This window comes from Rhinatrema bivittatum, chromosome 1 (genome assembly GCF_901001135.1).
Source record: "Rhinatrema bivittatum chromosome 1, aRhiBiv1.1, whole genome shotgun sequence".
Lineage (NCBI taxonomy): Eukaryota > Metazoa > Chordata > Amphibia > Gymnophiona > Rhinatrematidae > Rhinatrema > Rhinatrema bivittatum.
In genome coordinates this window covers 731,719,480-731,732,900 of record NC_042615.1, presented here as the reverse complement: position 1 = coordinate 731,732,900, position 13,421 = coordinate 731,719,480, and the positions used below count along the sequence as shown (strand labels likewise).

Here is a 13,421-nt window from a genome sequence, read left to right as displayed (position 1 = left end):
GGCAGAGGCCTTCGCCTAGGGTGAAGTCCAGGCATCAGGACCCTGCCTCAGGGGCAAATCTTTTTTTTCTTTTTCAAAAACAAAAGGTGAAAATCAATTACATTTGTCAGATATTTAATTATTTTGATTTGAAAACAAAATGAAACAAAATAGAAAACATCTCATTTCCTATTTTGTTTCTAATGAATGCTCATCCCTAATAATGATACGCAGAGCTCACAGAGACAGTGCATAGAAAAGGATTACTATAAAGTAGTTGTAAATGAATCCTTTAATGTTTGGAATTAATTATATTCTCATATGAATGACAGTACAAATCCTATCTTGCAAAAACACACGGGACATCCATTCTCTGACTATTGGAACTTATATGTGAGCCCAAATTCATGTATTCCCTGTAGGCCCATCTCCCGATTTTGGCATCTCTAACTTTTAAAATTCACCTTTAAACATAATTGCAAGATCTTTAGATTTTTAGTCTACCTCACACAAAATGGGGGTAGTTTTCAAAGCCATTTACTGACATGAAAACACTGATTTATGCACAGGAATAGCTGTTCTAAAACCGACCCATGCTCAATGCACGTAAAATGCACCCAGTTTTGCGTGTCATTTTATGTGTACATATAAGAAGCTTTCCAGGTGGCGGAGTTGTGGTGGAGTGGGCACTTCTGGGCATATGTTTAGATTTTAAAATGTGTGTGCAAGTGCATAAGTGTACCCACATAAGTTATGCCCTACGAAGAGGAGGTGCAACTTTACATGAGTGATTGTGTGCATATACCCTGCCAATTATCTGAGTATTTTTAAAGCAAACTTCTGCGTGTAAGTCCACTTTGAAAATACTCAGTAAAGTGACATCTGCATGTACCCAAAAACTTTGTACTCTAACAGGCTAATTTTAAAATTCTCTGGAATTGTTCAGTATGATCAATAATTTACTGGAACCTAAACATGCAGATGCAGGAAAATATTTCCCCTCACGTTTTTGCTAATTTTATACAGTAGAAGGCTGATTCTTTAACTCACCAGGGAATTCCCCTAGATGCCAGCAACTGTGTTGCATTATGCCCTGAAGCTGAATCTAGTGACCCTAAATAGGAGACATTTGAGTATGTATCTATCATCCAGTGAAGTAAATGTTTTGCTTTGTCAGTTAAAAAGGTCTCATCATCTTGACCCATGTCCATCTTAGGTATTATGTATTTTAAAAGATGATGCAATTGAGCCCCTCATCAAAATTATTAATTTATCTCTGAATGAAGGAAGGCAGGAAGAGGAAGTCTGCAGGACCCTGGACAGCGGTCCTGCAGACGCTGAAGCAGGGAGGAGCATGAGCTGGGCCGCAGGCAGGCCCCATCATGGGAGGCGGCTTCCCTGCCGCAGGAAGGAGCACGGAGGGCGGCTCCTGCCGCTTGAAGACAATGAATGCCCGTGGGTCCTGCCGCGGTGAAGGTGGAACAAGCGCAACCTCGGCCAGCCACAGGAGCAGCAAAGATGGTGGCTTCAGGCTGTGGAAGAAGAGACTGGCTCGCGGCGGCTCCTGCCGCACAGGAGCATGGCGGCACGGCCCGCCATGCCAAGGAAAGCATGGGCGGTCTCTGGACCGTGAGGGAGCGGCAGCTTTGGCCTCCAGGCCACGGAACGGAGCAGAGTCTTCGGGGCGGCCTCCGCGCTGAGGAGGTAAGAGCCTGCTCGCGGCCCTGCCGCAAGCAGGATCGCAACAGGAACCAGTCATCTGTTCAGTTTTAAAGAAGAAATACCTCCCCCCCCCCCCAATCAAGTTGATAGTTACTGACCAATTTCCAACCTTTAAACTTTGGAGAAGTTACTGGAAAAGATTGTTTTTAAGAAAATGATGAGTGTATCTCTAACCAAAAAGTCCTACACAGCAATCAGTGTGATTTTAGGATGAATCACAGTTCTGAAAGTTTAATTTCAATAAATGATTACAGCAAAAACTGTAGATGCTGGATCTTCTGTTGTTGCTATATTTTTTTTAGACATTTCTGCCACATTTGAGTCCGTCAAGCATGAAATATTATTAACTAGATTAACTGATTTGGGGATTACTGGCAAGACCTTCAGCTGCTTTGTTTCCTACCTGTCTTCTAGGGAGCAGCAGGTGAAAATGAGCAATTCTTGATCCTCTCAGTTCCGCAAGGATCATATTTATTTTCTATTTGATAATTTCATTACTCCTTTATGCGTATTGTTAGGATCTTGCAACGTTACTTTTAGATGCTGCGCTGATGACATTCAGTTGTATTTCCCAGTTCATGACAGGGTTCCCTGCACTCTTGATCAGATACAGGAATGTTTAATGCTAGTCACTGACTGGATGATGCTAAATGCTTTAACTAATGTGGCAAAAAGTGAAGCTCTCGGGATTGCAGGATCCCTGAATTTGAATTTCAAGGGGAGAAGATTACGTTTTCAGAAAATGTGTGTACTTTGTGTATCTTGGAGGGTCGCCTGGACCTAGTGTCCGATCAGCCAGGGTAATATGGGCCCAGGCACGCTCAGGGAGCAGGCCCGGGTCCACGGCGGCTAGTGGGGGGGGGGGGGGGGGGGGGTCAGATGCGGGCCAGGCAGAAAAGAGTTAGGTCAGGGGAGGGGGGGGGAGCTGGAGGCGAGGAGTTGAGGGGGAGCGATCAGGCTCCGGGCTAGACGGCCCGGGATTGGGAAGTCGTGGGAGCTGATGTGGTGCTGGATGGCTGTGATAGGCCAGCCAGCATGAGGTCAGCAATGGTTAGGAGGGGGCTCTGAGGGAGCGTGCCGCAGGCGCAGTTGCTCGGGGATGTCTTGCCAGCCAGAGGGTCTTTTCCCTCCCACCCACCTTTCTTCTTTTGTGGTTGTATTGTGGGATTGTTTGTCGCAGTGGGGGGGGGGGGGGGGGGGTGGAGTTGTTGTGGATGGCCCAAGCCGCTACAGCTTATATTTGTTATCTGTTAAAATGGTTACCTGCTACAATTTTTTGATGGTTGACAACTGGGACAGTTGTCGGGTACGGGCTCCTTGCTGGGAGGTGGCGGGGATCCATTGGCCTGGCTCCTTGCTGGTTAGTGGCGAGGGTCCACCGGGTTGGCTTCTTGCTGGGAGGTGGCGGGGGTCTGAACTCGGTGTAAGGGCTGCAGGGACGAGCCGTGTGGCTGGTGCTGGGGAAGCGGCGGAAGGTCGGGGGATTTATTATTTGCAAATGGTGTATGTTATTTGCGAGGCTTAGGCCTCCCTGGTGTTGTTAAAGCTGCGACCCTCTTAACCCAAACTATGGTCTGTGTGGTCATTGATTTGTAAAAGGGCGGATGTGAGCGAGTGATGTCCTGGCTGCCCATATTATCCCTTGGACTTTGCAGCTTTTATGCAAAGTGGATTTTATGTAAGTGGATTTTAAAAAATGCACGAGGGTCATTCCAGTTTGTTTTTTTAATATTATGGTCTTCAAGACCCCTCTGGTTCTTCATCCTGCACGCTCCCCAGTTGATTTAGACCTCTCACTCCCTAAATCTTGAGATCTACTAACTTGCTCCTCATTAGGGAGCAGCAGTAAAGTTACGCAGCTAACAAGCTGACGTGCAGCGAGGTCTCCAGTTTTAAAATATTGAGTTACAAGTGTAAGTATTGGCCCTTCCTTGGAGCGCCCATGCTCTGCCCATGCCCTGCCCATTTTCTTCTCTCTTATTTTTGGCATGCACAGGTATATATGCACGTACTTTGCATCTTTCTAAAATTCATGTTGCTCATGGGCAGCCCACAGTCATGCCTGTGTAGGCATTTTTGTGCGAACAATGTTTTTAAAATCTCCCTCAAAGACTTTACTGCTATGTGGACTGCTTAAAAGTTATCCTCAGAATGGGTAGAAATATTGTGGGCAGTTTAATTGTTCTGGTTGCAGTCTGTATGGAATAGCTATTTAATGTAGGCTTTAATATAGTTTACCTTATATTTTGTGTTTTAGATTCTTGGCAGCTACAATAGAGGGAATTTGAGTACTGAGACTTTTGTCGAAGAAATAAAATCAATTGCAAGTGAACCAACAGAAAAGCATTTTTTTAATGTATCTGATGAATTAGCTCTGGTTACTATTGTTGAAGCATTGGGAGAAAGAATATTTGCTTTAGAAGGTAAGAAATTTGTTTATCACATGATTTTTCCAATAACTATTTTAAATCTACTTGTTAAACATTTTTAAGTTTATTACCAATTGAAAATATCATATACTTATTTCCATTAATTTTCTTATTAGCTGGCTAATAATCATGTAGTAATTTTGCATTTCTTTACATGGAAAGTAAAACAGAGAATCTAATTCTGCCTCTGAATCGATTGATAGTGTGACTACACCTTGATTTTTGTGTACAATTTTGCTCTCCCCGTCTCAAATAAGATGTAGCAGAACTAGGAAAGGTAAAGAGATGGGCGACCAAAATGATATAGGGGACGGAATGGCTGCACATGAGAAAAGGCTAAACAGAGTAGGACTCTTCAGCCTGGAAAAAAGACAGATGAGAGGGAATATAATAGAATTCTATCAGATCATGAGTGGTATGGAATGGATAAATAAGAAATAGTAATTTACTCTTTCCAATAGAACTAAGACTAGGGGATTCTCCATGAAGCTAATAATTATAGCACATTTAAAACAAATTGGAGAAAGTACTTTTTTACTCAGATCACATTTAAACTATGAAATTTGTTGCCAGAAGATGTGGAAGAAAGCATTTAGCGCAGCTTGATTTAAAAAGGGTTTAGACAAGTTCCTGGAGGAAAAGTCTATAAACCATTATTTGCTAATGTACATTTGGGAAAGTCACAGCTTTGGTTATGAGCAAGAAAGATTGGACTTATTCTTTGGGATCTTACTGGGCTCTTTTGACCTTGGATTGACCACTATTGGAGACAGATTGCTGGGTTGATGGACTTTTGGTCTTACCCAGTATGGCTTATGTACCTATATTCTTGTGATCTATTGTAATACTAATGATGCAACTTGGGGAAAGTATCAAATCAACTACACTTTAGGGCTTAATTTTCAAAAGGTTAACAAAAATAAAGGTTAGCAAATTTGTAAAAAATGTGTGTGTGTGTGTATATATATATATATATATATATATATATATACATACATACATAATGTTGCATAATGTTGCTCGGCCCGCACCCAGGCCTGCTCACCTCTCAAGGACCTCCGTGGGTCCCAGGTCGGCATCCCCAGCAGCAGCCGCGAACCCAGCTAGGCCCCGGCGTCCTGCGGCGGCGGTCGCCGAGCCTTTCTCGTACAGCCAGGCCTCATGGAGTCCCCTCGTCAAGGGTATGGAGGGTAGGCCTTTTCTAACCTGCACAGCCTCATACACAGGGTTCCCTGTGCCCTGAGCTCAGGTAGTACACAGGGTCCCACAATGTTCCTACCACTTAAAATTGAAAAAACATGAAAACACAACCCAGAGGGAAAATCCTGACCAGCTAGTGGACTGGATAAGGAAAACCCTCCCAACTCTGATCAATATCCCAAGGCAGGGTATGCCTGGCTCCTCTGACTGGGCCTAAAAAATCAACTCTACAAAATCTCTCTACTTCCTAACTGATAGCAAACCATAAGGGACTGCCTCTTGAGTTTCTGGAAAGGGCTCCTTAAAAAAAAAGCTCTCAAGGGGGATGGCCATTCCAGGCCCCTCAAAGGAAAGGGCTGCATTTGAATGATAACCTCTCCCATTCACTAACAGAGAACTGGCTCTCTGTTATACCATAACTTGTCATGTAGGTGAAAAGGCACCAAACTGAATCTGTTTCTGGCACTATCATACATATGAATTTCTATGCCACCTTCCCAAATTTTGCACAAAGTGATTACAGTGTTTTTCCAGGTAGGGTAAGACCCTTCTCACAAGAGCTTACAATCAAAGGAGTAAATTTTAAGAGTTACTCACTTCAAAAGTTACCGTCCCTCTCTGTAGTCAGATTAGGTCTAATAAAGAAAAGAGCTTTTTCTTGAGCTGCTTCTACATTATGAATGCTTTGCCATTAAGTCTTTGGCTTTTAAATGATTACTTGGTATTCCATAAACAATTATTACCTGGCTCTTTTTAAAGGCTTTTGCATAGTTCTATTACATGTTTTCAATGTTATTGTCCATTATATCACTAGTGTTTATGTTTTAATTACTTACATATGGGAAGAGATGATTTATAAATCTAAAAATAAATAGATGGAGTATAGTCTGCAACATTTTCATGGTGAATTTAATGTGCTCAATGAATGCAGGGCTCATTTTGTAATTTTCAAGGCTATTTGTTATCCAAGAGTGTGGGATGCTATCAAAAGCTTTCTTATAGTCAATCCATTCTATAGTGAGGCTTCAACTATTTATAGAGTTGGTCATAATGGCTTTATTCAGCAACAGCTGGTCTTTGCTGCCGTATACTCCTCATTCTGTTCCCATCTGTTCTATTTCTAAAATATTGTTAAGAGTCGATGTGATCACGTACTCTGTCTGCATCTATTGCAGTTATCAGGCAAACCAGATTATTATAAGATTGTAGCAAAACAAGCTATTGGTCAATAGTTTTGGGGCTTGGTATTTTGATCTCCCTTTGGAAGGAGGAATGTTCTTCCATTATTAGCCATTGTGGAATTATTTCTGGATTGATTTTTGCAATTATCCAGGTCTTGCTGGAGAGAGATTAAATATTTGAACCAAAAGTTGGGCATTCCATCTGGGCCAGAGCACGTCCAGTTTGAGGCTCGTTTTAACCTGGCTTCCAGCATCATTGTTGTAACTTTAGGCCATTCCATAATTTGATGTTTGCCTTTTCTATATTCTGTTATATGCTGGGCAAATATTCTGCATCTCTTTTGTGCTCTAAAGGATCTTCCTTCAGATTTCTCCAAAATTGTGTTGTCCTTTCGTTGGTGATGTTTTAACAGTATTTGTTTTTCCTGAATTCCCTGTGGGATTACTTTGGGTTATCTCTAAATGTTTTATTTCAGTGCCTCTCTTTTCTTGTCTGACCCCAGCCCAACACAAGCCAGCATTCTCTATCTCAGCAGAGCAAATCGGTCATAGAAGCAATAGATCTTAATGGGAACTTTGAAATTTGTTGAATACTGGCATACTCTGAATGGAAACCTTCTCCCCCACTTCAAGCATGAAAAAAGGCCCAGCAGAAGGGACGTCAGAACCTCCAGCTTCTTTCCTTATTGATGCCGTAGGACATCTATGCCAAGCACCTTCAAATTTCCTCCATAGTTCCCTCTGGTTTCTGTTCCCTGTTCATGTTGCTTTAACCTTCTCATACTGCATTTGGTGTTTTGTCCTTCACAGTAAACTGGGGAAATGATTATTCATAACAGCCACTATTAGTGCTACATTGCCCCTCTCACTGTTCCCTGGACTGCTCATGACTCTATTTAGGCTACTTTGCCCCCCTCATTTTCTTGATTTATTTATTAACTTATTTAAACAATTTATATTCTGCTAATCCACAAATCTCGGTGGATTAACATACACAAAAATATTTAACAGGAGCAATATCATGTCGAGGGATTCATACCACAGTTGGTCCTGCTTTGCTCTTCTTTTGGTGGCTAGGGCTGTTCATGACACTGTTATAGACACTCTCTGCCATTTTTAGGAATCTTGGGGTCTTCAGACCATTGTTCTTGGTTCTCTTTTCCCATTGCTTTGTGCTTTGGGGCCTTTATGACACTTTTGTTGGTACCTTTGCCCATTTTTTTGTGCATTAGGATGTTCATGCCACTGCTGGTACTTTCATGTCATTATTGTTGGTGTCTATTGCCCCTGTCATGGTACCTTGGTGTGTTCATGCTACTGTTTGTGCTGCTTTGACTATTCATGCTTTGGGGTGTTTCTTACACTGTGCTGCTTTGCCCCTATCATAGTTCCTTGTAGGAATGTCAGGGGTAAAAAATTTGTTTCGTTTTTAAATTTGTTTCAGGGAGGTTTTTCCCTACGAATTTTGATTCATTTAACGTTTAATATGTTTCTTTTGTTTAAAAAAAATATATATATATATATTTATTTATTTATTTATATTTATTTATAGCTTTTTTTTTACCGACATTCGTAAGGCACATCATGCCGGTTTACATTGAACTGAAAGGAGGAACATACAATAAAACGAAGACAGGGGATTAGGCAGGTAGGGGAGAAAAGGGAAAGGGAAGAGGAGGCGAAAGGAAGGAAGTGGAAATCAGTAAAAACTGGGTACATAGCGACTATGTACCAGAGAGAAGTGACTGCAACAAGTAACTATATACATCTTATGTATCATTATATAACATATTGGTGAGTACCTAGAGGAGCTATGTATATCCTATAAATCACTATCTTTATCAATGGAGTTCGTATGCTAAGGCTGTTCACAAAGTGCATGAGTGAAGAGGAGAGGCTGAGGAGCGGGAGGGAGGTTGAGCTAATGGTGGGAGGGAAAGCGGAGGTGAGGAGGGTCGGGCAGAAGGAAGGATGCCAAAATGGAGGTACAGTACAGGGAGAAGGTCTATGTTTGGTTTGTATTAGGGTAGGCCTGCTTGAAGAGCCATGTTTTGACTCCTTTTTTAAATTTGTGCAGGGATGGCTCTAGACGGAGGGGCGTGGGGAGGGAGTTCCAGAGGGAGGTACCATCGATGGAGAAGGCCTTTTCTCTGGTGATGGACAAATGCGCAGACTTAAGGGTAGGTGTGTGTAGGGTGCCTGCAAGGGTACTTCTAGTGGGGTGGTTAGTGGCGTGGAAGCGAGGCATTTTGTCTAGCCAGGTGTGGTTGAATTTGTGTAATGAACAATGAAGGATGGTGAGGGTTTTGTATTGTGAGTGGAAGGAGATGGGCAGCCAATCCAGGTCCTTTAAGATAGGGGTGATATGTTCTGTTTTACGGGTATTAGTTATGTCTCTGGCCATGGAGTTTTGTAGAATCTGGAGTGGTTTAATGGTGGAGGCGGGAAGGCCAAGTAGGAGGGAGTTACAGTAGTCCAGTTTCGTAAGCATGGTGGTCTGAACTACTGTATGGAAGACTTGAGTGTGGAGTAGGGGTTTGAGTTTCTTGAGGACATTTAATTTGTAGAAACCTCCTTTGAGGAGAGATTTGATGTAGGGTTTGAAGTTTAGGTGATGATCAATGAGGACACCCAGGTCTCTTACTGCATGCAACTGGTATTGGGCTGTGGTTGTGTATATCAAGCATAACCCCCAAAAAATGGAGAAAAAAAGGAAATGGGGCCTCCCAATATCCATTCCTCCCACCCAGAAAAATGCAGGGCCAGGATTCCTCCTGGGCCCTACTTGCCTGGTCCAGTGGGGATACACTGTCAAGGCCTAGGCCCAGGCCAAAGCCTTGGCCTTGAATAGGCCAATGCCATGGTAAGTTGCTGCAAACTTGGCCTAGGCTCAATACAAAGTCGAGGCTTGGAAGCCTGATCCCAATGCCTTGGCCTAGGCCTGATACTGTGGCCTTGGCCTCAACTGGAGCTTGGATCCAATTCCAGGACCTGGTCTGGAAGTAAGGCCTGACACATGGGTCTAGGCTAGAACCGGGCCCAGGCCCAGGTCAAGATTCATTTTGTTTGGGGGCCTCCTCAGTTTGTTTCAAGGCCCCAAATTAAATTAATTGGCCCTTTTTTGTTACATTTTGCAAATTTGGTTTAAATTAATGCACATCCCAGGTGTCTTGGGCTATTCATGGTGTCACTTCACCCCACTTTAAGTGTCTTGTTGTGCTCTTCCCTTTGCTGCTGATGCCTGCCTGCAAGTTTCATTAAGCTTGGAAAGAAAATCGCAATTTTTTTAGCCCAAAGTATTATTTATTGTTTTCCACATTGATTTCAATGGGAAACAACTGAATTATACATTAAAATGAATACATTAGAACATAAGAAGTCACCTTACTGGGTCAGACCAAGGGTCCATCGAGCCCAGCATCCTGTTTCAACAGTAGCCAATCCACATTACAAGTACCCAAAGCATTAAGAAGATTCCATGCTTCTAATGCCAGTAATAGCAGTGGCTATTCCATAAGGGGCAGATTTTAAAAGCACTATGTGCGTAAATCTGGCTGGATTAACGCGTGCAGGGGTTTACGTGCACCAAGCCTATTTTGCATAGGCCCGGCGACGCACGCAAGCCCCATGACACGCGTATGTCCCGGGGCTTTGAAAAAGGGGTGGGAAGGGGGCAGGGGTGTGGGCGGGGCACCGGACTGGGGGCGGGACCGAGGCCTCCGGCAAAGAGGCCGTGCTGGGGGATAGCAGCCAGCCAGCATGTGCAAGTTACGCCTGGGTGTAAATAACAAAATAAAGGGGGGGATTTAGGTAGGGCTGGAGGCGGGTTAGATTGGGGAAGGGAGGAGAAGGTGGGGGGAGTGAAAGGAAAGTTCTCTCCGAGGCTGCTATGATTTTGGAGCGGCCTCGGAGGGAACGGGGAAAGCCATCGGGGCTCCCCTAGGGCTCGGCGCACGCAAGGTGCCCAAGTGTGCACCCCCTTGTTCGTGCTGACCCCGGATTTTATAACATGCACGTGCACATGTTATAAAATCGGGTGTAGATTTGTGCGCGACGGGTTACGCGCACAAATCTACGCCCGCACGTAGATACTAAAATCTGGCCCTAAGTCAACTTGTTTAATAGCAGTTAATGGACTTCTCCTCTAAGAATTTATCCAAACCTTTTTTAAACCCAGCTACAATAACTGTCCTAACCACATCCTCTGGTAACAAATTCCAGAGTTTAATTGTGTGTTGAGTGAAAAAGAATTTTCTCTGATTACTATCATGTTGCATTTAAATGTGCTACTTGCTAACTTCATGGAGTGCCCCCAAGTCCTTCTATTATCTGAAAGAGTAAATAACTGAATCACATTTACCCGTTCTAGACCTCATGATTTTATAAACATCTATCATATTCCCCCTCAGCTGAACAGCCCTAATCTCTTCAGCCTTTCCTCATAGGGAAGCCATTGTATCCCTTTTATCATTTTGGTCACCCTTCTCTGTACCTTCTCTAGTGCAACTATATCTTTTTTGAGATGCGGCGACCAGAAATGTACAGGGTGTTTAAAAAAGATGGACCCGATTTGAAATTGCTATATCTCTATTTGGGTCCATCATTTTGATACACCCTGTACACAGTATTCAAGGTGTAGTCTCACCATGGATTGATACAGAGGCATTAAGACATTTTCCATTTTATTCTACTTTTCCTTCCTAATAATTTCTAACATTCTGTTTGCTTTTTTAATTGCCACAGCACACTGAGCTGATGATTTCAATACATTATCCACTATGACGCTAAGATCTTTTTCCTAGTTGGTAGCTCCTAATGTGGAACCTAACATCGTGTAACTACAGCATGGGTTATTTTTCCTTATATACATTTGCATTTGTCCTCATTAAATTTCAGCTGCCATTTGAATGCCCAATCTTCCAGTCTTGCAATGTCCTCCTGCAATTTATTACAGTTTGCTTGGGATTTAACTACTCTGAATCATTTTGTATCATATGCAAATTTGATTGCTTCACTCGTTGTATTCCTTTCCAGATCATTTATAAATATATTGACAAGCACCAGTCCAAGTACATACCCCTGAGGCACTCCACTTGTTACCCTTTTCCACTGAGAAAATTGACCATTTAATCCTACTTTCTGTTTCCTGTCTTTTAACCAGTTTGTAATCCATGAAAGGACATAACCTCCTATCCCATGACTTTTTAGTTTTCTTAGAAGCCTTTCATGAGGAACTTTGTCAAACCCCTTCTGAAAATCCAAACCAAATAAAAGAAATCACTGAGTCAACCAATCCAAATGAACAAACCAAATTGAAAATGTTTCCATGCAGTTGGATGCTGCTTTAACATTAAGTACTTTTAATGGATTATTAGTCCTGTTTATCCCACTGCAAATATATCATTCTTGAGGGGTTCAAATGTCAATATTATATTTTGTGAAATCACAACTATGAGGTAGGAGGGAAATGGATGTCCATGCATGTGTTAGTGAGGCAACTTCTTTGTCTGCTGTACTTTTGAAACACTGTAGTCAGTGACAGAGTTAGACTGTGGGAGCCAACCCACAACAGATCATTGACCCCCGCCTACGGAGTATTACAGACTACTCACTCCTCCCTTCTGGAGGAGGTGATCCATAACACATTGCTAACTCATTAGCAGATTCACAACAGATTGCTAACTCTGCCCCCTGGCCACCCTTAGGAACTGTTCGTGTTATCATTCCTTCTGTAAGGTCAGACAAGAGGAGCAGAAAATCTAAGGCACAGCCCTACGGCTTCTTGTGGTAGGTCATGGATAGGTTCTCTGGCAAAAATTAGGATATTCTGATTGTTATTTGATATCTGATTGTTATTTGATAGTCACATTGTTATTGACTAGCTTTCCCAAGAGGGAGGAGTTAGCAATCTGTTATTGACCAGCTCCCCCGAGGGGGAGGAGTTAGCAATCTGTTAGTGATCAAGCCGCCAGGGGGCGGAGTTAGCAATCTGTTGTGAATCTGCTAAGGAATTAGCAATGTGTTATGGATCACCTCCTCCAGAAGGGAGGAGTGAGTAGTCTGTAATACTCCGTAGGCGGGGGTCAATGATCTGTTGTGGGTTGGCTCCCACAGAGTGGCAGTCTGTATGATACCGCTCTAGTAGTGTAAGGAATAGACACTTAGTGAAAATTGGTGAATCCTTGGGCCGAAGACACAAGACAGCGCCCCAGGAGGATATCCTGAGAGGGACCACCGGCTAGGCCGGAGTATGAAGACAAACACAGATAGTTCTTTATTAGACAGGAAGTAGAACCACCAGAGGTGACAGTAGTGAGTTGATATGCCCGGCAGAGCTGAAGTCCCTCAGATACTGGAACTGTGATCTCTGGATTGCTGAGCAGTAGAGAAAGACTATAGGTAGTGAGTAGACAGGGTATGCTGGATACATAACCAGTAGTAGATGATATACTCACAATTGTAGATATCTGTAATGGCTTCTATGCAACAGAGAGTTCAGTATATTCAGGAACAGGAGCCGTAGGTGAGTGCTGGTTCCTATATGCAGTCTGGAATAAGAACTCACAATATCTGTGTATGAGATGGCTTCTGGAATAGAAGAAAGTCTTTGGAGAGTTTTAGGAACATAGGCCCTCATGGAGCGAGTACCGGTTCCTATCTGCAATCTGTAATAGTAAAGTACCAGATATAGGTATGAGATAGCTTCTGAAATAGAAGAGAGTCTGTGAAGTGTTTTAGGAACATGGGCCCTTGTGGAGCGAGTACCGGTTCCTATCTGCAATCTGCAATAGTAACTCACGATCTCCGTACCTGTGATAACATCTTAGACAGAAGGGAGTCTTCAGAGATTAGGAACATAGGACCTCGTGGAGCGATTACCAATCCTATCTGTAATAGAACTCACAGTGTT

General features: G+C 43.0%; 1 protein-coding gene across 3 annotated transcripts in view; it reads left to right on the top strand.

The window, feature by feature from the left end:
• The window catches only part of ITGA1 (integrin subunit alpha 1), a 462,364-nt gene that overhangs the window by 199,914 nt on the left and 249,029 nt on the right, over positions 1-13,421 (top strand). For all 3 annotated transcript variants that reach the window (XM_029577630.1, XM_029577622.1, XM_029577640.1), the window contains one exon: positions 3,959-4,124. In XM_029577630.1, the coding sequence (XP_029433490.1) occupies positions 3,959-4,124 (166 nt within the window). The remainder of the gene's footprint in view (positions 1-3,958; positions 4,125-13,421) is intronic.